This window comes from Dermacentor silvarum, unplaced genomic scaffold, assembly GCF_013339745.2.
Source record: "Dermacentor silvarum isolate Dsil-2018 unplaced genomic scaffold, BIME_Dsil_1.4 Seq259, whole genome shotgun sequence".
Lineage (NCBI taxonomy): Eukaryota > Metazoa > Arthropoda > Arachnida > Ixodida > Ixodidae > Dermacentor > Dermacentor silvarum.
Window position 1 is genome coordinate 33965 of NW_023605940.1, and position 26037 is coordinate 60001.

At 46.8% G+C, this 26037-nt stretch overlaps 1 protein-coding gene across 1 annotated transcript; it reads right to left on the reverse strand.

The window, feature by feature from the left end:
- Nucleotides 1–132: 132 nt before the first annotated feature.
- LOC119434824 (solute carrier family 12 member 1-like) lies at nt 133–25619 on the reverse strand. The gene is made up of 15 exons (XM_037701878.2): nt 25529–25619; nt 22472–22567; nt 21552–21691; nt 19068–19181; nt 17827–17938; nt 16664–16791; nt 13482–13685; nt 12553–12660; nt 11896–12019; nt 9928–10029; nt 6221–6376; nt 4263–4362; nt 2847–2958; nt 1060–1194; nt 133–258 (listed from the first exon to the last, which is right to left on the reverse strand). Exons 2-15 carry the CDS (start codon nt 22524–22526, stop codon nt 148–150), a joined length of 1701 nt encoding a protein of 566 aa, XP_037557806.2. The 5' UTR covers nt 22527–22567; nt 25529–25619; the 3' UTR covers nt 133–147.
- Between the last annotated feature and the right edge of the window lie 418 nt (nt 25620–26037).

Sequence of the window (26037 nt, forward strand, 5' to 3'; positions counted from 1 at the left end):
AGCACGCGCGGGTCTATATCAATACTTGTTGCGGGGATATAGCTAGTTCTTGTTACTGACGCTCTTTCATGCGGGAACTGTGATAAACCTGTGAACCACGTTGTTCCGGCTGCCGAGGGAAAAAATCAAACGCGCAATGCGCTCTACTCACTGTATGACGGTGAAGTACTTGAGCACCTCCTGGCGGTCGCAAGTTTGCCAGTTGGACTTGTAGCCGATCATCACCACGTTGGGACGGAGCTTGCCCAGTCCTGAAGACTGTGAACGGAAAGAAGAGACAGTGATTACCATTTCCAAGGTCCAAACTGCCCATGACGCGATACTAACAACGGTGACGCGAGCAGCGACGCTAGACAAATAAAGATAAGTACTAAATCAATTTGTACTTGTAGTTTTAAATCGAAAGTTGCCTTCTTCTAAAGCGAAGCTGTCCTCACTTGCAGCATGGGTATCGGTGCCCGCTAGGGATTGCTCGGGATGGCAGTGATGATTCCGAACATGAACTACATCGCGTTTCATTCAGCAGTTTATATGACGGACATTAGAATAAAATCAATATTGCCGCTATCACACTAGAATCAGAGTTGTAGCAAATATTTAAGAAATGCTTATACGAGAGCGATATGGCAACCAATCAGACCAATTACGACGGCTGTGTAAGATAGCTTAGCGTCGATATTTAACTAACACTTCATTCTTTCAGCACTACGATCTCCTAAATCTGCACCTTAGCCCACTGCTTGCGCGATTTCGTGCGCACGATTAATTAGGAGCCACGCTTTTCGCCACATTTCCCCCAAATCTGGTTGGCTTTGGAATGACGTCATTGGCTCTTCCCGACCTTTGACGTTAAGCTTTACACACTCCACTTCCCTTATCGCACTCCTTCGTTTAGTGGTGCTAGACGACGAAACTATGCCCCGTGAGGTGGGCCAAAGCAACGCATTCAAAAACTTTCGGTTCGGCGCTGCTGTCACGAATGTCGGAGGCAGTTGGAGATACCAGAGCGTGCGACACGCTCTGTTCCCCCATCCCGAGAGAAGTGGTGCTCCCACACACCTGCAGCATGGATCGTACGCCGTGCGTGAAGTCCTCGTCGCGCACCAGTGTGTAGAAGGCCTTGATCTTGCGGCGCTCGAGCCATGCGTTGGCGCGGTTGGTGAGAGCAGTGCGCGACCGGAACGTGAGGCGATGCTGCAAGAGGCAAAGAAACAGCTGACGTCACAGGCGAAGAACGGAGCGAACGGGAAGCTAAGGTGACGACACAAGGTCGACTTTTAAGAGCCAAGTGGAACGAAAGCTCACTTAGGCCAAACTGGTTACAATTGAATAACAGACACTATTGTAGCAATCGTGGCAAAGCTGTGGCAGTGGTAGGTGTTCAATTTTCTTGTTAACAGCCGTTAAATAGTGCCAAAGCATACCACGCATGTACTTGGTGGTTAGTGGATGTGACGCAAATCCTATCGCATCACCTCCGAGATTTGCAGCGGTCCGCGAGCGCCGCCTGTAATCTCGGAGGTTATGGCTGTGGATGCCTAGCGCTGATTCTCAACGTTCTGAGCAGTGCGTCATTTCCGGCGAGTGGTAATGCCAGCATTGCTTTGTTTTGTTTTGTTTTTTGTTTTTACCTTACTTTGGAAATTAAAAAAGGTCTCGTTTGGCGGGTTTCTCGTGGCGGATCCACTGGTACTTCAAAGGTAAAATTTTGCACGGAGGCTGCTATCTACGCTATTTGAATCTAGGCATCTTACGCGGTCCAAAACCTCGTTGCATTTGGTCTTTAAAGGTGGATTCACACCGGCGATTGACAGAGGTTGTGCAAACAACTGCGACTGGCGATTAATGTTCGCACCAGGAAGCGCTGCCTGCCCGTTGTCACGGTAATAGACAGGTTTAGCAGAGCGCCGCTTACGCTCCGCTCCGCTCAGATTTCACGCTCTGAGATGCTGCAGGGAACTGCGTAGATTTCGCATTTGATAAGCGCATCTTGCAGAGACGCGAGCGATGCGCTATCAACTCGGCTGCAGAACGACGAAGAGGCCAAGTAGACACGCTGTATGCGACTACGATTTGAAACTAATGCTTTCTTTTTCTTTCTTTTTCCTTTTTCCTGCAAGAATTTTTGCTTGGTCGACCCGCGAATACTATGATGTACCTGTTTTTTGCGACCGTGCAGTGATAATTTTGTTCTGCGAGCGAGTATTGTCGCACGGAATGTTAAGAATTGAAATGGTTGCTGCTTCTTTGAACGCGTACTGTGTTACTGTGTTGCTTGTATTCCGAAATTTGTTTTCTTGTACCGCCACATTTATTAAAACAACACTGACCATAACTGCGCATATGTGAGTATTGTCTTTCCCTGTTTCTAATCTACTGCTCTATTTTTGGCTGCTCATATCAGTTTGCTTATCATACAGCAACAGAATTTCCCCCGGACAATGCGGCTCTGGCGCCTCCTTATGTATAAACGTATGTGTGTGCGTCATTTGTACGCGAAAGATAAAGTAAACCTGAAAACTAACGGGCCGCTCGCGCACAGGCCTGTCTGTCACAGTGTTTCACACATGTTATTCTCGGGCTATCACCGGCTACATTGATGACGAGCTTATTACTGGCGCTTTGAAACGTACAACCGCGGCCAAACAAATCGATCGTTCAGTGTTCAAGCAACACTGCGTCATCAAGTTGCGTTTGTGGCGACTCAGCTTATGGTTCTCGATGAAGCGAGCATTCCGTATTTGAGTATTTGAGTAAATTGTACTGCGTTATCGGTGTGACGGTCAGGCATCTGGAAGACGACCTCGTCTCTCAGGAGAATGTGGCCCACAATCAGGGTTACTCACGGGCGTGACGTTGCCGCAGATAAGCAGCGAGAGCTTCTTGGTGATGCTGTAGGCGAAGTCCACCAGAGGTGGGCGGTGGCTCGGGTCGCCGGTCAGCACGAGGATCTGAGGCCTGCATCAGTGACAAAGAAGACCACACGAAATTTAGCCTCTACAAGGCCACCTCTCCAAGGGCGCTCGAAAAAAGCATTATCGTCGCGGGGGAAATGCTTGTTGCGGCAAATTTTTCTTCAAACGTTTCACTTTCTTATATAGTCGAATCAAACTTTTCGCTACGCATAGCTCAAGTGTTTCAAAAGACGGCGCGCTGATAAGCATTCGGTTGGCCTGAGGGTAATCGCGCCACCTGTGGGCGAAGAAGTAAACTGATCGACGCCAGCGATAATTGAGATCACAAAAACAAATACGCAGCTCTCTCAGTACTAATATGCTCGGTAGCTTCCAAATAGCACAAGGATTTTGGCCGGATTTTGGCATGTGGTATAGTAAAACAAATCCGCCTAGGATATGCTAATGGCGCTATTACGTGGTATGATAGGTGACGCAGAAGGAGGTCACAAGAGCCAATAAAGTTCCGTAGATCGAAAGAGCGAGCAGCCCAATCGTGTACTCACTGTCGCACATCGATTCCGTCGAAGTAACTTGAGGTCAAGCGCGATATACTCAATGATGGCAACATTTAAAAATAAGCGGCAGTTCGAACGGTCCCTAATTCGCAGATTTACAGAGTATGTATATTTTATTCAATTCGCGTCAGCCGTACCTGGCTGGAGAAGTCGTTCTATGCATGTAGGCAAAATACTATAGCCTTTGTTTCGCCAAGAAAACTGGAGTGCCTTTTTTTGCATCAGCCTAAACATTCGACAGGTCCGCTAACTACATAAATAAACGATCTATCGCGAATAATGCACCATTCATGCAGGCTTACATTTACGAGTCTGGATTTTTCAATCACGCACTACATTCGCTTGACGAAGTAATTCAAACACGCACTTGTGTAGATGAGAAATGTTATGTGTCCTCGTGTTCAAATTTCACAAGAGTCGAAATGATTCATAGAAACTGGCAGTCTGAAGCACTACCTTTTTCATTTTCTCTGCAATAACGTTAGTTTCAATAACGGTTCTAATTAGCGGCCAGTCCTAAATATGAACAGCAGTCCACTAGTTAGCAGAGAGCAGAAACAAATATCTGCTACCTGCAGCTTTGTAATGACGTGGCAGCATTTTATACAGTTCCGTAGAAATCACTCGGCGGCACAACGACACATAAAAGAACAGAACTTTACAAGGGTGAAATGTAAAACATGAGTGTTGCATATCTTATCTTGAGATAAACTGACGCATCAGTGTGACAGCAATTAAACTGGCGAGTGCAGAAATTTGAGCCAGCATCATGAAAAGCCGGAGTTCATACCTGTAGTTCTTGACGTGCTCCTGAACCGTCTGCAGGCGATAGACGGCGTTGAGAGCGTCCTTGTAGATCTGAGCTTGCGTCGAGGATCCCCAGTTTACGTCTGCAATCATAAACGAGATGCGACTCGCACGTTCGATACCTTCAATTGGTGCATGCCAACATATGTCAGCCTGGATGTTTGATAAAGTTTCTCCAAAACTTCCTCGAAGCGAACGATCATCACTGTATCAGCTCTTTCGGCAAACGCATGTGCTCTAACTTGATAAAGGTTTCTGTTACAGAACGCAAACTTTAACGCTTACGATTGAGCGAATCCCAAACTAGAACTGAGTAATGCTATAACGGAGCAGCGTGTTAACTGCCGTTAACGCACGATAACACCTTGAAGCAACGTAACAAAACAAGTGCGCAGTTTCCAGAAGAGTCATCAAAGTGCTGAAAGCGTAAAACCACGGAACATTGTGTGCGTGTTCTTCGACGCTAGAAACAATTTGAACTGAAAAAAAAAGTCGCAGTTTCGCAAAAAGGCGAAGCATTAACAGCGACAGCAAGATATTAAACTATTACATGAAGTAAGGCCCATAGATTTATAGGCAGTGTAAATTACAGGAAACATTCGCTTACTAACTGAACAAGCATTATGTCACACTTTCAAAGACATGCATGAACAGAGTCCACTCGATGACAGCGAGAAATCACGGTCACAAAGCCATTGTGATGAGAAGTGCCGGCAGCGGGGAGGGCGCGTGCTTATCCTAAAGTGAACGTTCAGCGATGCCGCTCCCTTCACCATTTACACTGTGCCAGGCCTCCCAAAACTCAGCAGATCACGTGACCATCAACACGGTGTGCGGAAAGACAGCGCGCGTCAAGCCACCAACCTTCTCGGCTCACCCTCGCATGCTCGCCCTTCACCCTGGCATCAATGGAGGAAAGAGATGCTGGCAACCGCAGCAGATCACGTGACCTCGAACACCTGGCAAGCGGGCCGCGTATGCACTCGGCCGCACGGGGCACATCCGTCGTTACACTCGGAAAAGCATGGCGCGACGGCGCTAACGCACCTCGAGTGTTTGTATATTTACTTAGTGGTGCAGGAAGAGGTTGCTTCAAGGTATCACTAACTTCATGTATATTTGCTTTGGTAATAAAAACTTCCCTGAAAGTTTGTTTCGTTGCAAAATTTTTTTTCAGCTGTCCTGAAAGTTAGCTTCGCCACTGAGTACATCTTAATGCAGTGAAGACAAACTGCAACACATGACTCTGAAACGGAAAATGGAGTGCGCTGCGTACGTAACAAGCAAACAAGGTTTTCTCCACATGACTATATGACTGGCTCATTCGCATTTCGTCTGTTCCAAATCATTCACAGGAATGATTCCGTTAGTAAGACTATTAGCTCCTAAAAAGAATGATGTTCCCTAAACACAGAGCAACGGAACACACTCGTTTTGCTTCCTTTTTGTCATCTGCTACTTTCAATGACATTGATTGGCAGCTAACTTTAAAACTTTACCAAAGATATAATCCATGTTTTTTTCGACCATACACCACTGATTGACATTCTGGCTAATTGACCAGATCGCGCTCTGCAAGCTCCCTGGCTCCCGTCCCGCTACGAATTTCGCCTATACAGCAAAAATCACGGCAGCCGGACCGCCCGAAATGCACGAGGTCGCGTTCTGCAGCTTCTAGGCAACCAGCAACTTAAGGTATTCGCACAAAAAGAGAAGTCATAATTACCTTCTTAAGCATAATGTTGAGCCCGGCTTGTTGGTGCAAGACGTAACGTTAGACTAGCGGTACAGATAAAGCACATGCGCATGGAGGAGTAGACGACACTGGTGCTAATGGGACAGTAGATTAGAGGCGTGCAGACGATACTAGCAGAGTCCGCGTGGTCTGCTCCGGTCCGTAGCGCTGTTCATTGGTTTCTCCGTGCGCGATGTTAAACTCACCGGGCTTCCTGTAGCTGATATAGATGTAGAGGCCGAGGACGACGGCAAAGGTGATGAGCGCCGTCTGCCAGTTCATGATGAACATCACGAACACGCACAGCATGGCGCCGATCAGGCTGAGCCACATGTTGTAGTACTTGAAGGCCGGACGGAAACCTGCGGTCGATTAGAAAGCGTCTGTACGGCAGGTATCCATCGCGCCGATAACAAAATTGAAGTCAAGAGTTAGACGAAAGTTTATCTGGTCAGGTCTTATAATGAAGAAATTAATACCCTGTTTAAGCAGCTAGTAAGGGTTATTCAACGTCTTTCTTTTCTTTAGCCTGCACCTTGAGTTGGGGACGTATTCTCGGGTGGTCATTTTTGGTGATATCGCTTTCAGTGCGCGCTTATTGGCTGGTTGAGTAAAACCGGATGAGCTGTTTGGCTGATTGAGCACTACGTCACGCGAAAGGGGATAGTACCACCAAAAGTGATCGTCCGAGAATACGTTCACTGGTCAGAGTGACCTAAACAATTTATTCATAAATCATTCGTAGAACACCAATGTCGGTACGTTTCATGACAAGAGAAAAGAAAGAATCAGGCTCATCGGCTATGTTTTTTACCTTGAAAAAAAAATCCCGAAGTTCACCTGGTTGTTGCATAATACTACAAAGGAAAGCTTTGCTGCTACCTCAGAAATAAAGCTTCCTCGATGGCCAAAAACGCACGGTACTTAGGAAATCGAACCCGGGATCACCGCATAAACAGTCTGTCTGCCCAACGAATAGTTCAGATTAATAGATAATAATATATACTGAAGATTATTGGTAAACTCGAAGCGCTAGAAGATAGAGTCATTGCCAAAATAAGTAATGCGGAAGTCAGAGCGGTAGACTTAGATTAGTTAACGGTGCTGCCTAGTGTGCTGCCTGCTTTGCGATGGACGCGCATTCTTCTTACAGTAAACCAGGCGCGTCATGGATCATTACAGCAATCGGCTGGTCGGGAACCATTACAGAGGCGTGAGCAACTGGTAGAGTAAGCCCTGATCACAGTCATTATTTCATGGCAGACATCCCGACTCATTGATGACAACGCCCGCTCCGCGTTCGCTTTCACATTATAGCTCGACCGTTCGAGAGGACGGGGTAACGTTATGCGATAGGTCTTCTAGAACTGCACAGTTTGGCATGTATCTAATAGGTGCTTTCCCAATACAACGATAGTCATTAGCTGTACAGGTTACGTACAAAATGCCCATTGTCTAGCCGACAGCATTGCCTTTATTCCGCGACATCCGCACACAAACACAAACTACACCATAGCACTTTTGTCTGAGCTCGTTCATTCTGCGTTAGATTGGGAATGATGGATGTTTAGGAGCACTTGCAGACGTGCAGTTTCATTTCGTATAGATTAGCCGAGCGTCCTGACCTGATAATGATCGATATTACCTATGGCACAAATCCCAGAGTACATTTACGAGACTGTTCACCGCGTTATGTTCAAGTTATTCAAGCGATAAAGATTAATCCGTTTGGTAACATCTCTCACGCAAATGTTCACGCCTCGAGTCAGTACGCGGACGTGTTAATTAAATTAAGCGCCAAAGCAACGTTTCCGACGGAAACATTAACACAAAACAAAGTAACTTTGCAAGCTTCGGTATTTTCTTTTTCCCGCGTTTCAGGCCAGCTTTACCTTACTATGCTTCTCACGTATGGGCGTTCAGAACGTTAAACAGAACTGGGTCATTATATCTTTATTTTGTTAAACACACGATTGGCTGCGATCTTGCATAAAACCCTGTCTGACGTGGCGACGAGGTCGTTAAGGCACGATCGATAGAAAAGTTTGTGCGAAGCGCGCCTGCAAGTGATCTTTATTGTACACCTCTTCTAGAAATTCTGGGCGGCGAATAAAAGAATATCAAGTTAGACGGCGGCCCGCCAGGAATATAATCGCCTGCCTCATAAAGTTTTTTTTTTCTTACCTGAATAGGCGCGAACTCGTTAGAGCCCTAACTCTAGACCTGCATAATTAACGTCCAAAGTTCGGTATGCACGTTGTATTTTCAGGGGCACAAGAAAAGAAAAGAAAAAAAAGAACTAGAGTTGCTTCGCTCAGTTTAACCTAGCGGCAGCCCGTTTCCAGGCAACTGCCGATCAAAAACTTCCTGTGCTTTTGACAGGACCGTAGGTTACTGGGAAAAAAATGATACAAGGAAACAACAGAATATCGCGGCAAAAAGTGCGATAGACTACGCCAAAATACGACGACGTCTAGTTTAACCACAGTCTTTTGTTTCTTCGTTGCTTCTGTTTACCTTCAAATAATACGACGCGCGGAAATACTAGGCAAGTGAATCACACGGCATAACACTTGTCGTAACATTGACAAATATTTCATCGCTTTAGGACTGCTGGACTAGGTGGTGTTGTATATTGATCATCATGCTGCGTGGGAGAACGGCAGCTTCTTTTCCGCTCCGCATAAAGATCAATAATTCATCGAGTTTAACAGAGACGCTGTGGTGGAAGTGTCGGGATCAATTCTGACCACTTGTAAATTGTGACCATCTAGTATTCTTTAATGCGCAACAAAAACTAAATACACAGCCAATTTTGTATTCTGTGGCCATCAGATATGCGGCCGCTGCGGCCGGTAACTCGAAACCGCGACCCATTTGTCTCAGCTGCCGATTACCATGGCCACACTTGTGAAATGTGTAATGAGACAGTTGTCAGGGCCCTAATGTACATTTTTTAACAATGAATTCATATACAGGGTGTCCCAGTGATCACGCAGCACGATTTAAAAAAGAGGAACGGCGTTACGCGAAGCAAACCTGGTGCGTATTGTTTCCGGTACAGTGGAGTAGCCGCTAGTAATTTTTTAGATACTGAGATTTAATTAGGTAATTATAATTAATTATCTAACTCGAGAAGTACTGTCCTAATTGTCAAAATGTCAGTGAGAAAATTGTAGAGCAACATGAAAAACTACCGATACAGCTTTCTGTTGCTCAATACATGCTACAGAAATGTGTTTTTCCGAGTGTGAAAGAAGCCCGCGAATACACGCAAAATTGCCGCACGACTGGCCGCTTGAGGCACTTTGCGTGCATTCGCGGGCTTCTTCCATGCTCGGAAAAACACTTTTATGTAGCACGTATTGAGCAACGGAAAGCTGTATCGGGAGTTGTTCATGTTGTTCTACAACTTACTCATTGACACTTTGATAATTAGGGCAGTACTTCTCGAGTTAGATAATTAACTACAATTAATTAATTAAATCTCAGTAACGAAAAAATTACTGGCGGCTACTCCACTACACTGAAAACAATACGCACTAGGTTTGCTTCGCGTAACGCCGTTGCTCTTATTTAAAATCATGCTGCGTGATAGCTGGGACACCCTGTATATCGCGCTAATAGTTAAGTAATGACCAACACGACAACAAGGTGAGAATAGGAGCCAATGTTTCGACGAGTGGACTTGTCTTCTTTAAGGCGTTGAAAAAGACAAATCCACTTGCTGAAACGTTGGCTCCTGCTGTCACCTAGTTCTCGTGTTGCTCATCGTTTTGAATTTCCATCTCCCGCATTTCCAGTGTTTTCCCCAATAGTTAGGCAAACACATAAGCTTTGTTATTATTAGTAACATTTATTGCAAAGAGCGCGGAGTACGCGAGAAAGAATGTCGACGTTGACGATTACTCACCTGGAGACTTGGCGTACGAAGCGTGGAAGCAGGAGAAGTTGATGAGCGCATAGGCAGCCATGAAGAAGTTGGAGATGATGGGAGCGATGGCGTTCAGCTCGCCTGCGTGAGAGAACAGGCAGAACTGCAGAGCCGGGACAGAGATCATGGATATAGGAACGCCGCACCGCGTTATCACCGTCCGAGGATGCCATATTCTGGACAACCAAATTTCGCCACGTTGTCAAATCCGCCATCTCGTTTATCCGCTCGAAACGCAAACATGGCGGAATTTGTCAGCATGTCAAAATTTGAGAACGGTCCCGAATGAACTTCAACGTTCCGGGACACTTGTGCAACATTTGGTCACCCTAAGGTTGACTTGTGATGGAAGACTTGCAAACGTCTGTAGACACTGGCGTCACCTTTTGTTCGACGAACGAATTTCGCTCGGGCGCTTCGCAAACTCAGAGGCTGCTTATTTGCTGAAAATTGCCAGAGTGAAAAAAAAAATTACACAAAAGGGTTTGGAGGCTGACCTAGTACAAGCCGTCCGGCACTTGAACAAGTGTATGCAATCAACAAGTAGTAAACGCGATCACGTCTGCTTCTAAGTGTTGCGTGTTGTTAGCGCTGGTTAAATTTGTTCTTTTTTTTCTGCACCAATAGCAATGATCTATCTGCCGGAGTGGCCAGAAGGTCACATACGCGGACGATATTCATAGTGCGTACAGCGCAAAAATAAACGTAAACAGAAGCAGAAAAGCACACAGGACAATATCTCGTCCTGTATGCTTCTCCGCTTCTGTTCACGCCCCTTTTCGCGCTATAAATAAAATGATCCCCAAAGACAAAAAAAATAATTAAAATGTGCTGTTACGTGCCCAAAACCGCGATCTGATTATAAGGCCCACAGTGATAGAAGAGCTTCGGATTCATTTTGGCCACCTGGGATTTTTTTAACGTGCACCCTATGCACCAGCGTTATAGCGTTACAAGCGGTACACGAGCTCACCAAAATAGACCGCACAAAGAATGCAACTAAATCACTTCAGAGGAATTTCATCCAAAGGTACCAGACCAAAGGAAACGTTTCTTGGACCACAACACCAAGCGATTGATGTACGAGGCTAAAGAACTCAAAAGCTAAAACAGTGAGGCCTCACTTCGAAGATCCTCGCGTTGGCAACGTCAATGCCGATCGCACGGTTACCCACAAACACCTTTGGGTCTGACTCCATGGCACTCTTGAGACCGGCCAAATAGAGACTGAGCGCTCGCGGTTCGCGGGCAGCGGCTCTGATTTCAAAGGCGGTTGCGTGAGAACGGCGACACAAGAACTCCGCGTCTCTCCCGTCGCGAAGCGCTCCCACGGCCAACAATAGAGAGTTTTAGATTACGGGACGCAAGTGGCCTGCACACGTAAGGAACTAGGGGCCACGGCTGTGCGCATACGCAGCAGATTCTGCACATGCGCAGCACCGTGGCCCCCAGTTCTTGCGCGCGCAAGCCGCTTGCGTCCCGTAATCTAAAACTCTCTAATATGCAACCCATGGAAGGGCCGCGCTGTACGTAAGCGTGCATTAGACCGCCTTGTGGCTGTAGACGCCGAATATTAGATATCCAAGGGCTGTAATCTGAGAAGAAATTCGGCAGATATGAAACACGAAGAAAAAAAAAGAGAAGAAAACCAAGCCTCCGTTTTATTCAACGTCTAGCTCACCGAGCTGGTAGTCTGTGTATACCTCTCTCTATTTAAAGCGAATAGCTTTCTTCTGCTCGTTCGCCCGTTTTCGTGGTCTGACTTTCACCGCCGATACAAAGGCGCCCGAAGCACATGCGACGTGCCCTAGCGCAACAGCGTTGCAGGGGGCGCGCGTTCGTTGCACAACGCCAACTATTGAGCGCTGGTAAGGTATAGATTTGCACATTTCCGTTACAAATTAAGAGTGCGAGTCCAAGGAGATCTGAGAGCGCGTATACGCATACCTATGGCGACGCATCCGAGCGCGATGGCGCAGGCCAGCAGGTATCCGCGCCGCGGCTCGTTGCTCTTGCCGTAGCCCTTGGCGAAAACCTCGATGTGCGGGAAGATGCGGTCCTTGCACAGCGCCTGCGTCGTGGTGCCACAATGAGCATCGTGAAATAGGAGCGACACCCGCGGCTGCGAAGACAACAGCGACGAGCGTTCGATCGCTTTCTCGACTTGGCTGGGCATGAAAGACGCACTAGCGACATCAATGTGCGATCCAGCAGTTACGCGCAGGTATAGAGAAAAAAACGTTAACAGACACTATTTGCGGCCTAAACTACGCTCATGAAAGAAAAATTCGAAACAACACATTAGTGCTGTTTCGAATTTTCTAAAAAGGAGGACGGCAGGGCGCTGCCGCTGTTCTTAATGAACTTCATCTGTTAGACAGCGCTAGTCCCGATTCATTCTCCTTTCGTGTTGCCGTCGTCATAAGCGCCGATTCACAGAGTGAATCCATTCCAACTCGCCCAGCTTTCTACTTTATTCTAAATCTGGTCGGCGCGCTGTTAGTCGTAATCACGTTCCGGACCCAAGCCTACACGGAGCTTATTATCCTGGCCACCTTCGCGCATGCACGGCTGCTCGCACGCCAGACCGAGTGGGATGCTCACCTGGAAGACTTTGGGGGCGCTGACCAAGCTGGCCAAGGCCGAGGAAAGCGTGGCAGCGAATATGCCGGCGTACACCAGGGGACCAAACGCGGATATCAGCTCCATCACCTGCGGCAGCGAACCACACCGATAAACCACACACTGCTGATACACACACGCGTTGGAACGTTAGCCTCCGCAACGAGGAGCGGGGCTTCAGCGTTCGTAAAATGACTCACTGGCATTCAAGCATCGCAATCTTCCATTTTGCTCCTTCCACCCAAATCTGCTAAGCAGCCGGCTTAAGCCATGGCTTAGAAAGTATAGGTATGCTACAGATGTCATGTGCAATTCCCAATGAACTTGTGTCGCCATCTATGACAGAGCCTAAAACTTGCGTGCAACATAAACAATAGAATAGTTACAGAGAGGAGGAGGAGGAGGAATAAACCTTATTTTTGTGCAGCAGATTTGTGACACCTAGGCCTCTCTACCTAGATGACGGCCTCAAGCCCTCGGGCTCTGGCGGCATCTTCGGCCTGCTGGATTGCCTTAAGTTTGTCTTCAGGTGCAGAGCTGAGCAGCGCGGTCTAGAGAGCAATTTTTTTGGTTATTGAACACTTGTTTATAAGTATTCTCAGACGTCTTACGGGTGCCTCGCTAAGAAACGTATCTGTGAAAAAAAAAAGATTTTGTGTAGGGACCTCCACATTTTGCTTCAGGACGAAACCTGTTGATTTTGCATTGGAACGTTAGCATCCGCAACGATAGCCTCCGCAACGATAGTCTCCGAACGATAGCCTCCGAACGTCAGCATCCGCAACGCTTGTGAACCATTTGAATGAATGAATGAATGAATGAATGAATGAATGAATGAATGAATGAATGAATGAATGAATGAATGAATGAATGAATGAATGAATGAATGAATGAATGAATGAATGGCGCACCTGGCTGTCGTAGAGGAGGCCGTACTCGCATCCGCCGGTCAGGGTGCAGTTTCGCACGTCCGCCAAGGTAGTGTCGTTGACCAGCGCCAGACCGTTGGCCTCGCGCACCGTCACGCAGCCGCACACGATGGCGAAGAACACGTACGAGATGGACGTCACGATGATGGCCAGGTACGTGCCCTTGGGAATGGATGTCTGGGGGTCCTGCGCGCACATTTTTACACGCAAGTTAACCAAACAACTTTCGATCATGAACGGGGATCCCCCAAAACTGAATGGGGGTGACCCGTGAAAAACGCGCAAGCAGCAGATGGTCTCACAAAAAAAAATTAAAAAAACGTTAGGCAGAAGCCATCTTCTTTTTTAGGCAGAAAACAGTTTTTTTTTTCTTTTTTTTTTTTTTTTTGACGGACGGGGAAATTGATTTTTTTTTTTTTTTGCTTTTTGACGGACGGTGCCATTTAAACAAAGCGCATTGTGTGTACAATGTACAGGAAGTCTCTGTTTACAAACTACGACATGTTCATGGTATCGGGTAGTTTCTTTTCTTCTTGTACTGCGGCTATCTGGATCTTCCGAGGGGCTTCATTCACAACTGAGAGAGAAGGTATTCTGCGGTCTCTTTTGTATGCGTCTGATGACGTCAATTGCTTATTCCTGATTGGTTAATTACTAGTTCAGAGTACCTTATTCCGGTTATTTGCGAAACGCGACTGCTCGTGCTACTGCCGAAGGATCCCGTGGTGACGATTTCCGCGCATTTAAACTGCTTGATACGCATGCGTCATAAATCACGCGAGTGACTAAAAACACGTTAGCGCACAACCTTTAGTCAAACCCCATAATCGATCGGGACTAATCTGATATTAACACGTTAAGGGACCCCGTGTCGCAGAAAATCCGGCGCCGGCAACCGGCGTTTGATGTAGGCGGGTGGCGGAGGAAAATCATCCCCAACCACCCCGACCGCGCAGGCCCTCTACGTGGTGCAAGGTTTTGGTGAACAAAAATTGAATTTCTCACAGTGAAATAGGTCACAAAAATGATAAAGTACGACTTTACCATTAGGCGTCGCAGTGTTATTTGAATGTACGAAAAAACCTAATTCTGCTCCGAGGAAACTTACACTAACCCCTTTTGCAGCATTTCTACCAGACCTGCGCGCGTCGGGGCAATAGCAAACAATTAATAAAATAATAATATAAGGTGCTAGGGCCTTCACATTTTAATATGACCACTTATATTGCCACTGGGAAACGTCTTTTCAGCAATGTAATTCTGTTTAAAAGTGAAGCCGACTTTAAAGGGATCGGTGTAAGCTTGGTCTTTGTAAGCTGGCTTTCCCACGTTCTGTGTTGCAGTGAAGCCTACTGAAAGAAAAATGCGATGCGAACGGGGCCCGATAACGCTATCGCGTTTCCTATCGCGTTCCACTCTTAAAGGCGAAGCTTAAGCGTCCTCCAATTTTATTATTATTATTATTATTATTATTATTATTATTATTATTATTATTATTATTATTATTATTATTATTATTATTATTATTATTATTATTATTATTGGCAAGTTGACACCATTTACTGTGATCTCAGCAAGGCTTTTGATGTAGTCAGCCACTCGCTGCTTCTGATCAAGCTTACGCACCTTGATGTTGACTCGTCAGTTGTGAATCTCTTGCGCAGTTATCTTCTTGATAGATCGTGTTATATTAACGTCAATGGCCAAACATCTTCTTACTTGGCAACTAGCGGCGTCCCTCAAGGGTCAGTATTAGGACCACTCCTTTTTTTAATTTTTATTAATGACGTTCATTCTGTTATTCGGAACTCTTCTTTCCTTCTATATGCCGATGACATCAAGATTTTTAAGAAAATTCACACTGTTGATGACTGTCGCGCCCTGCAGTCTGACCTGTTTTCCTTTTCTAAATGGAGCAAGGATAATAACCTTACCTTGAATGCTGCTAAGACCAAAGTCATGACTTTCACACGCAAAACAGCAAGTATTTCTTTTTCTTATTCTATAGATTTTGTGCCGTTGTGTAAGGTCTGTGAGATCAATGATCTTGGTGTACTTTTTGATGCAACCTTACACTTTTCGGCTCACACTAAACGTGTTGCAATGCGGGGTATGCGCTCTCTTGGTTCTGTATGCAGACTATCGAGGGAATTCAAGTCTCCTACACCGTTCCGCAAATTATACACAACCATCTGCCTTCCTCAACTCGAATATGCGTCGGTCGTCTGGAATGGTTCTTCTAGATCCAACAGTGACATTATAGATCATGTCCAGAAAAAGTTTCTAAGCATATATAATCACCGCTTTGCAAACCTGGACATTGTACCCTGTAGTAGCACTGTTGGATTGTCATTGCCTTCGCTTCGCGACCGACGTAATCGAGCTGACCTTCTGTTTCTCTTTAAACTCCTTCACGGTAACCTCAGGTGTCCCGAACTTCTCAGCTGTGTCATGGTCCGCATCCCACGCAAGATCACCAGAGAACATAGACCTTTCCATGTTCCTGCCTGTCATCACGAACACTCAACTGTCCACAGAATACAGAATCTTTATAACGCTTACTTTCGTGAACTTGATATCTTTCATAACTCCTTGTCATCGTTCTTGTCCGAGCTTTGCCTTGTATTATAATATCATGTATTGTTCAAGTGTCCGTCTCCTCCTTTTTCTTTTGTATTTACTTTGCGCTTTGTTGTCCGTACTCTCTTCTTTTCACAATTTTTATTTTTATTCATTTATTTTTTAATGATTTTTCCCTGAGTGTCTAGTTTTTGGTTTGTAATGTATGCGTGCGCCAGCACTCAGACCTTAGGGTTGTTCCTGGGCACGTTAAATAAACATGATTGATTGATTGATTGATTAATTGATTGATTGATTGATTGATTGATTGATTGATTGATTGATTGATTGATTGATTGATTGATTGATTGATTGATTGATTGATTGATTGATTGATTGATTATTATTGCGGAAGGTGTTTTTTGAGCAACACCTCATCGAAACGATCACCGGCAAGCCGCTGCAGCCCACTGACTGTTTAACAGTACGGGGCGCGGCGCTGCCCTCCATACAATATAGAGTCGGTGCGCGGCTCAGAAGCGTCAAGATTTTCAACTAAGACCTTCGTAAAAGCTGACAGTGGCAGGCCGACAGGCGCAACTTACAGCCAGGTCTCCGGAGATGTTGGCGCCGGCGAGAATGCCCGTGGCAGCCGGGAAGTAGACGGCGAACACGGTGAAGAAGTTCTCGCCTTCCTGGAAGTTTGGACCGACGTTCTCCAGCGCTATGGCAGCTGCATACCAAAGGGAACGAGGATGCTTGCACCACCGACATCATACATGTCGTCACTAATCCGCGAAAACACAATAACACGCGGATTTGATGCACTGTTGGGATCGACGTTTAAGCGAAGCTCCCTTACTTCACAGTTTTCTAACGTGCACACAAAACACAGTACACCAACCTCCATCGAAATGCGGTCTCCATGGTCGGGAGTCAAACCTGCGACCTCGTGCTCGATGCCATTTAGGCACTGCGCCAGCGCGGCGGGTACAGTCAAGCAATATCAGGAAAGATTCGCGGGTCGGTAATCTGAATGTGCGAATCGAACACTCCTATACGAAGTGCGGAAGGTCAGTTCGCCAAAAGACGGCTTCGAAGCTTCAAAGACAAGATGCGATGCCACCTTTAAATTTTCGAGGATCCTCTCGGCAACGGTCAAGTGGCAGTCCTATTTGTACGTATACATAGTGAACAGATTTCAGCCTCATTAGATCTGCAGCGTTACCGTGCTACCGAGGAGTTTGTTTTTGCATTTATTTCTCTCTTTTCTTTTACCAATGGGTCGAAATTGCATCACAAGTCACCTGTCCATCACTGAGCCTAAGTATATTGACACGTATACATGTTTATCTTTCACCGGTGGCCGCTTTTCACCGGCTAACAAATGTCCAACGTTATCACTCGGCGCAGGGCACGCCTGTATTGGAAGTTTCTAGAACGTTATCGATGCTTCTTTCAGTTGCCTGTTTTCACCGACGCTTATGTTATCTGATTGTATGACCGAAGCGAATTGTCTAGAACTTTCTGGAAGACACGCGGGCACCAGGGAATAGTCTGGAACGTTCGATGACTCATGTATAAAAGCCGACGCGTTTCGCCGCTGATCATATTTTCGACGATAGCCGACTGTGTTCGCCGCTATCGTTGTGCTTCGAGTGTAACTTGCTTTTGTGGGCACAGGTTCGCCCAATAAAGAATCAGCTTCGTCGTTCACAGTTTTACGACTGTTTACTTCAGCGTCACTACTACGTGACAATATACTCACTGGACCATCCGAAGTAGCCCTTGGACTGCTCGGCCGAGCTTGGGGGAATCATGGCTCCGACAACGAAGTCCACCATGGCTACCAGGAGGATGACCAGAAGCACCATCTGGGCCTGCGATCAACCACACGGCGCGCACGGGACACGGTCTCAGGACACCGACCAATCGGCGGCTCATTCAATATTCCCACCCCAAATGTTGCCGTAAACAAAAACATATTCTTCCTGTAGAAGATAGAAATGAATAATTGCGGCAGATCCAACGCACTTTGTTGGAATCTGCGTACAGCAAAAGCTTTGTTCGAATGCACAAGGAGTGCCGAAATCTGAATTAGTTCCTGTGTTATTGCAATGTCAGTAGAAGGTCATCCCGAAGGTCCTTGCCCAAACATGACCCACGTTACAAGTTATCCAAACGCAGCCCCTTCGCATCTGCTCGGTTGCACACCCGTGTTACGCAATGCGAGATACGTGACGATCATCTCAAAGAGCTACAGCTATGTGTGGCCCGATGGAAGTAGAAGTTCTATCGTGGCCTAATGGTTAGAGCATCGGGCTCACTGATGCAGCTCCCCCCCCCCCCCCCCCCCCTATTTTTATTTAAATGTGAAATCCTTCAAGTAACGCTTTTCTTGTCTTTATTTCGTGCTGTGTTCGTTTTTTGCGCTCATTAATTGTGTCATGAGTTACGAAAGGCATTTATCCCACGTATTCAATCCCTTTTAGAGAAGTCATCAGGTACCGTTCACCCATTCGGATCTGCAACATCTTGAGCGCCGACCACATGGAACTTCCTTTTATTTTTTTTAAGAGCGTAGCCAATAATTATGCGGAACGAGTCAGCTCATTCAAATTGTCGCTGTGGTTGTTCTACTTTGTGCTTGGTTACTCGTCTGCTGTTTGCTGCTACTATTTTTGTAGCTGCTGTCGCTCCTCTTGTCCTTGGTGATGCAGCTGTTCTTATTGTTGCTGTTGATCTTGCTATTGTTGTTGCTGCTGCTGTTGTTTTTGTTGCTGTACTGCCCCTTATCGTTGTTATCTAGCGGTTGCCGACGACATACCGAAGGAATTAAGAATGACTGCAGAACAGAACATTATCTGCGCGGCGACGCCGGTAGACGGCCCAAAATGAGTGAAGAAGCGGCCCCTCAAACGCTCAAACCTCATGGTACGCAAAATAGCGAGAAGCTATATTTTGAAAAACGACGGAAGTCCGCACTTAAAGTTCCCAATATACGCTCACCTTGGACTCCCACTCGGTGCCTATGATGGCGATTCCCAGCAGGCAGATGACGGTGACACCGCTCACTATCCGAATGTCGTTGAGGCCGCCGTCCACGATGTAGGTGCCTTGTTGCTGCGGTCGGTAAGGGGGAGGAGGTGAGTAATAATACGAATGTTTTAGAACAGCGTCAACGCACGCACTCAGGTTACGGCGCGTGCGATGCAACACCAACCCTGAGGTACGCTGCGAAGCATGGCGCAATGGACTGGTTCAGAGCGGTGAAAGACAAACGCGAACTGCCACGGCGTCATATAAATTTGTAAAAAAACGCCACGTTTTCAGAGAAACAATTGAAGCATCTTCTTAAGCCGAATTGAGGACATATCTCCCAAACAAGTCCTCTATACTGATGAAAAAATCATCTCGCTTCGAAGGGCACCATCATGTTATTCTTCATTTTACGTGCCTTAGCGTTGAAGGCTACATCCGAAAGATATCGCATGTGCGCAGGAGCCCCAGCGCAGCGCAAAGCACCTAAAGCTAACTCAAAGTGACGAGGAAAAAAAACTGTACACGGCAATTTTTGGTTACGTGCCGAAATTGCCCTAAGTAGTTGTGTCTCTCTGTGTCTGTTAGATGTAACACACACAGCATACGCGGCACACAACAGCGCATATTAATTAAAGCGACGGAACCTTTCATGTTATTTGGTCTATCTTCTAAACGACTCTTGAGGAGATGCAGGTCAAGAAAGCGAAGCTTACGCAAGGCCAAAACAGCGAGTGAGCATATGCCAACAAGGTGAATTTATTTTTTTCTACGCTAGGCATAAACCAACCGCTCCCAGATAACGAGGCTTGACTTTCTTGAGCTGTGACGTCACGAGAGGAGGACGAGAGCCATCTGAAGACTTCCCGCGTTACGTCATGGCTCAAAGTGGGCAGGGGTTTTATCGCGTACTGAAGGTGATACCTAAATGCGTCGTTTTCAATCAAAATTTTTGGTTGCCGCGCAGTATGAATGATTCGCTTCCTCTTACTTGTCTGACATTCCAGAAACCCACCGCGGTGGCTCAGTCAGCTAAGGCCGTGCGCTGCTGAGCACGTGATCGCGGGATCGAATCCCGGCCGCGACGGCCGTATTTTCGATGGAGGCGAAAAGCACAAACGCCCGTGTGCTTGCGTCCGTAGTGCACGTTAAAAAAAAAAAAAAAAAAGAAAAAAAAACAGGTGGTCAAAATTAATCCGGAGCCCTCCACTACGGCGTGCCTCACGATCAGAACTGGTTTTGGCTCGTAAAACCCCAGAAAGAAGAAGAAGACGACATTCCAGAAATAGTAAGTGGTGCGAGATAAGCGATAAAGAAGCTGTCATTTAAAGACAGCCAATCACATTAGCTCTCAGATCACGTCGGCATTCCATCACTCGTGAACGTGAGTTGCCGTCTGATTTTCCGCAAAATAGAGCGCGGCATTATAATATTCAACTCTGTAGCGTGCGCGGTAGAGCACAGAAAGTGCGACAGTGCAGGAACCAGAATCGCGATTGACTGACGGGCTTAAGATCCCAGGCAACATAAGCACTAGGAGAGACGCCGTCAAGGGGATGCTCTGGCACCTGTAGTCCTGAATGCATCAACAAATGTTTGTGCATTCCACACCCATAGAAACGGAAGACCTCCCCGCTGCCGGGCGTCGAACCCACGACGATAGATAAGTGCAACGATCAAGTTTGAATTTTATTGAAACAGCCCCAGTGTCGCGTGTGCACGTAAAGAACCGTCGTGCCCTCGTCGCGCCCTCGTCGCGCCCGCCGAGGACGGTAAGCGTACGCGTCACGTTTACATGTCCTCAGAACCAGCACAGTATAGTAAGTTCCCGTCGCTCCATTATACGTATATGCGGCATACGTTGTCGTTTTCTTGATATCACAACTCGGAGCATAAGTGCGCGAAATTCTGCTGTGCTTTAAAAGCGCATACTGGCTACTGCCACCGTAAATGTAGCAGGTACACCACGTCCCATTGAATGAGTTAGTTAAACGTTCGCAAGGCATCACATTCGCAGAAAAAAAAAAGAAAAACCACTCATTTGCACACACCACGCAAATAATTAAACAAAATATTAGAAACCAGCACTCGTCAATCATTGCACCTAGCAATCATCACAAGCCTTACAATAGTTAAACATTTGCGTTAGGATACGAATAACCGCAAGAGAAACTAAAAAGAAGGGCAAAAGCGTACATATCCCTCCCCTAAATATGACCAGAAGGCGAATAGCTATAACGTTATCAGGAAGACCACCCCGACAAACTTGACTGCGCATCCAAAATTTGACCCGTTAGATGGCTTGTTGACTGCTAAGAGACGTGGTAAACGCTTTAACGATTACGTAAACGAAGGTCGAACGCAGAATCAAAATTATTTAACCGGCGATATAATATACAGTTCGCAAGAACATCACTTCTCAAACGAATTAAGGCGGCGAGCGCTTTCACTCACCTTGCATAAGTCTCGGACGGTCTCGGAGAAGCCGACCACGTAGAGGGCTATGGCTACCGCGTTGGCTAGCGAGAAGATGAGGCCGATGGAGCCGCCGAACTCGGGCCCTAAACTTCGAGATATCATGTAGTACGTGCCTCCTGCGAACACAAAACAAGCGTGTCAAGGCGCCACTCATTCATGTCACTGTCGTCTGCACTGCCGAGTGACAGGCCGATTATATGCCCTCTCATCTCACACACAACCCACACACATAAAGCATATATTTAGGCGCAGTATATAGACCTGTTGACGTCTTCCCGTGAAGTCTATAAAACGTCTATACAGATCCTGTAGACTTAAGGCCTTAAACTTTTTGTCGACTAATGTCCGTATACACTTTCTACAAACAGCCTATTTGAATGTCTATGGATTACAATTCAACTATACTATAAAAAAATAGCCACGTTAAAGATTTTTGGCCACTGAATGCTTGTAAACTTCATACGGTCAAAGGGGGAGTTTATAAGATGGCATAGCAGTTTACTCGACGCCTATAGGGATTCTATAGATTGTCAATAGTGACTTCGATAACGGCTCAAAGCAGCCACCGGACCGCTTCGTAAACTCTTTAGCAGCAGCTTATCAGTGCAAACGGTAACCGGTGGAAAATCACGTAAGGAAAAATTGTCATCCGTATGACTGTAGCGGAATGCTAGATTGGTAGCACAGAAATTTTAAAAAAATTAAGAATATGCTATATAAGGAAGAACTTTTGGCTACTAGGAATGTGTCGAATGGTTGTATCTTCAAATTCACATACAGAAAACATCGTTCAGCTGCCTCTCACGTCACCCGCAATCTATTGCTTCCGGCAATACTTGAGGGTCGGCGTGACCGGAAAGATGCACGTTCGTTAATATACATAGTGGGGCGCTCACCTCCGCGCACTTCGCCGTTAGTGCAGATGGCCGACATGGATAGCGTCGTAAGCATTGTCACGATAGAGGCGAGGATGACGATGCCGGAGCCCAGGCCTGCAAGGAGAAGCGGAGAGAGACGTTAGGTTATCCAAGTAAGTTGGCAGGGAATTTATTTTCGACAGAAACCATTTGGGAGCTTATCTTTAGGGAAGAAGGGGTACTGCTACCGATCCACACTGCTACACCGAACTGGTATTATGTAGCACTTCATTTCTGTGGACTTATTTTGATACAAGCAGTGCAGAAATCACCGCCAAGGTGTAGACAAGAATAAAGGAATCGAACGCCTTGAACATTGCTGCAGCGAACACTGGAGCAGTGGCACTATGCTGTTTTACGTAACTTGCCATAAGTTACGTCACGAGCGGTAACACGGTAGGAATAAGGCTTTGTAGGACTAATAACTAAGGTAGGACAAAAACAGGGTGTCTCCGACGAAGTTCCGTTTAGAGCCAGTATAAGTATTACGTGGGACTTCCTCATGAGCCATCGGTGGTGTCCGTCCGTTTGTTCGTAATTTCGCTGCGCTCTATTTGACGAGTAGGAAGTCAATGCCATAAAACTCGCAAGCGAGAGACGCTTGATCAAATCGCCCCTGACGCAGGGGATCATGACTCCACGATCAAGCAACGCGCAGTAGCACGCTATCTCGGAGACCATGCTGGGGATGAAAGGAAAAATTGCAGCCCTTTCAGCTATACGGCGTTGCTGGCGAGAGCTAGATCGCAGTTTTGATTCTCCACCGAGGCGGCGGCGTTCCGATGAAGGTGAAATGCAAAAATGCTCGTGTGGTCTCAACGCATGCCGAGTCAGGTAACTATAGATTAACAGTGAGCCCGAAAATGTGCAGTACCTATATCTCTCCCACAATATGCACCGATATTTGAAACGTGAAACCGCAAAAAAATGATTACCTTAACCCCCGTTTTCAGAAATGCGACTTAACATGAAGCCCATGCTCGACTTGATCTCGATGACGTCTGGCGTGAACGTGCTCAAGACGCTCGATTCATTTTCTTCGGCGTGTTCACGTCAGGCGTCATCTAGATCAAGGCAAGCACGGGCTTCATGCTGAGGCGCATTTCGAGTACGGGGGTAAGTCTGCGTGCGGTTTTCACTGCGCTATCAGGTTGCACAACGTCATCAACTATTATTACATTTACAAGCGTAAATTTTCGTTCGTTTTTCTCCGTTCTTGCTTCTTGTCCGTCGCTTCGTTGAAGCGCTGAAGCGCTGAAGCCTGTCCGATCAGAATTCGAAAGAAGACAAACACGGCTCGTCGCACTAGAGGTGCGCCCGTCTGAGACAACGTGTGCTTGGAGGCTATAACTGGGCACACACTGGAGATATAGCGTGAAGTTGTAAAGATAACCCAGCTTTACATACACAAGTTTACAAACAAGACGTATTTACAGAGATAACGTTTGGAACTGGCTAACACTGGAAACTCGTCTCACTCGGCAGAGCCGAAGATGCACAGCATCTGACCTTAGACAAGAACCTCGGACAATGGTTCTAGGTGTCGTCTCAAAGGCACGGTAGTCCGGGCCACAAGTGACGAATCACCCATAGTAACAACACTGAAAGGTGCATGGTCCGGTTCAGACCCAAAGGGACGTGCCGTGACGGTGACACGTCCGTCAATATTGACAGTATGACGAACCCTCTCCCATATTTAAATACTAAGCGCGTGAAAACAATAAAAAGCCAGTCCATTCCTCGCGGCATGTGCCCCGCGTATACACATGTCGACCAGAATACTCTAATGGCACCACATGAGGCTTTCCCGCAACTGGCGCGACATCGTTAAAAGCAGGCGCGTGCGCAGAGAAGCAATGCTGGACCACCCACCGTCATCGGGAGCACCGCGGGCTGCTTTTGATGCGAAAGCATCAAATGGCCCATTGAGCGAAAAATACGGCGTCGTCTGTAGCAGGGAAACGGCTCCTAAATTCTTATTGGCTGCGACATCACGTCACGAGCGCGCCTCGACGCAGCAGAGCGGGTGAATCGGAACACCTGCTGCAGCAGTAGCGCGCCAGGTGTTGCGTGAGGGAAGAGCGCACCGCCGCGACGCCACGTCACCAGCGTGCCTCGACGGAGAAGATACGGCGACGCGACGCAGAACGTCTTCGATACGCAGCGATATGCGGCTGAGAACGCGTGCGTCTGTTGGCTCGAAAACGCGAAGCGGGGCGGCGTCTATTTGCGTCGATGAGCCCTGAGGAACGTAGTGAACATTTAGCACAGAAACGCAATGTGCAGATGCGTCGATCACATGCAGTGAGAAAGCAGCGGATCTACAAAACTCTATAACATACCCCGCAGCAAAACTCAAAAACATTACTCGCAGCGCAAAACGCAAAGGACCGCTCAGCGGTCCACACCGCTGAGTAAGTGCTTAGGTGTCCTCGGGTGTTTTGTCCCCGCATTCGGCGACAAATTGTTTCTTCCAACCACATCCGAAGACAGAAACCCCCGAAAGGTCACGCGGCGGCTACCTCTTCGTGCGTGCCCGTCCCAGGGAGGCGAGTCCCTACAAAGCGACCGAGCGTGCTGGCCGCCGCCATTCGGGCCTTGTCCATGCCTATAGCGCGGGTAACCCAGATGTGCATACTGCTTTTGCTCCCGTTTCTTTTAAAATGCCTTTGAAACCGTAAGTGACCACGAGTAACCATGCACCTTTCCATAGGCACGTGACTCATTCATTATTACTGGTACTGCGTGCGCATTACCCACACGCGAACATGTTGCACGGGCGCCACTCTGCTGGTGTTGTCCCCGCGCCTTTCCTCATGTTTCCAATCAGCGACGCACTTATATACTCTCAGGGAGTCTGTGCGCGTCTTACTTCGATCCCTTACATTAGGCGATAACGGGTACAAGTGCGAAAAGCTGCGCGCGCCTCTCATCAATTCGTATTTTGTCTCGGTACTATGGTACATGGCACGAAGCTTACGGGCCTCGCATGAACAATCGGAAGTTTATTCTACAGTAAAAGCAACTGAAACGTACCGATTCCAGCTTGTCCCACCACCCAGGAAAGTCGCAAGAACAGGATGACACCCCAGATGTTGAGCAGACATCGTACCTGTGTTGCCGGAAAGAAAAGAAACACCCATGAGGAGGTGTCGAGGACAGAGCGAGAGAGCACACCACTGCTAACATTTTTTTTTCATTTTTTTTCACGCTGTGATTCCACAGAAACAACAAGCATTGTCCAATAAAATCCACCACTACCTTTATCAATCCGCTAAGAACAATTTCAATGAGATGATGTAGCATGCATACTGAAGCGTCAGAAAATTCGGCAGCTAGGTATGCGGCTATGATTCACTCCTATAGGAAACTCGTAACTATTTTTTAGCCATCATAACTTCTACATTTCTTCCATTTCCTGATCTGACATACTAACCAGATATTTATAGATAAAAGATTATTTTCCGCACCTTGGTAACAAAATTGGGCTGTAATAGACGCTACAGTGATAGTTTTATGTTCCTAGAGTTGACCACGCTATGTAT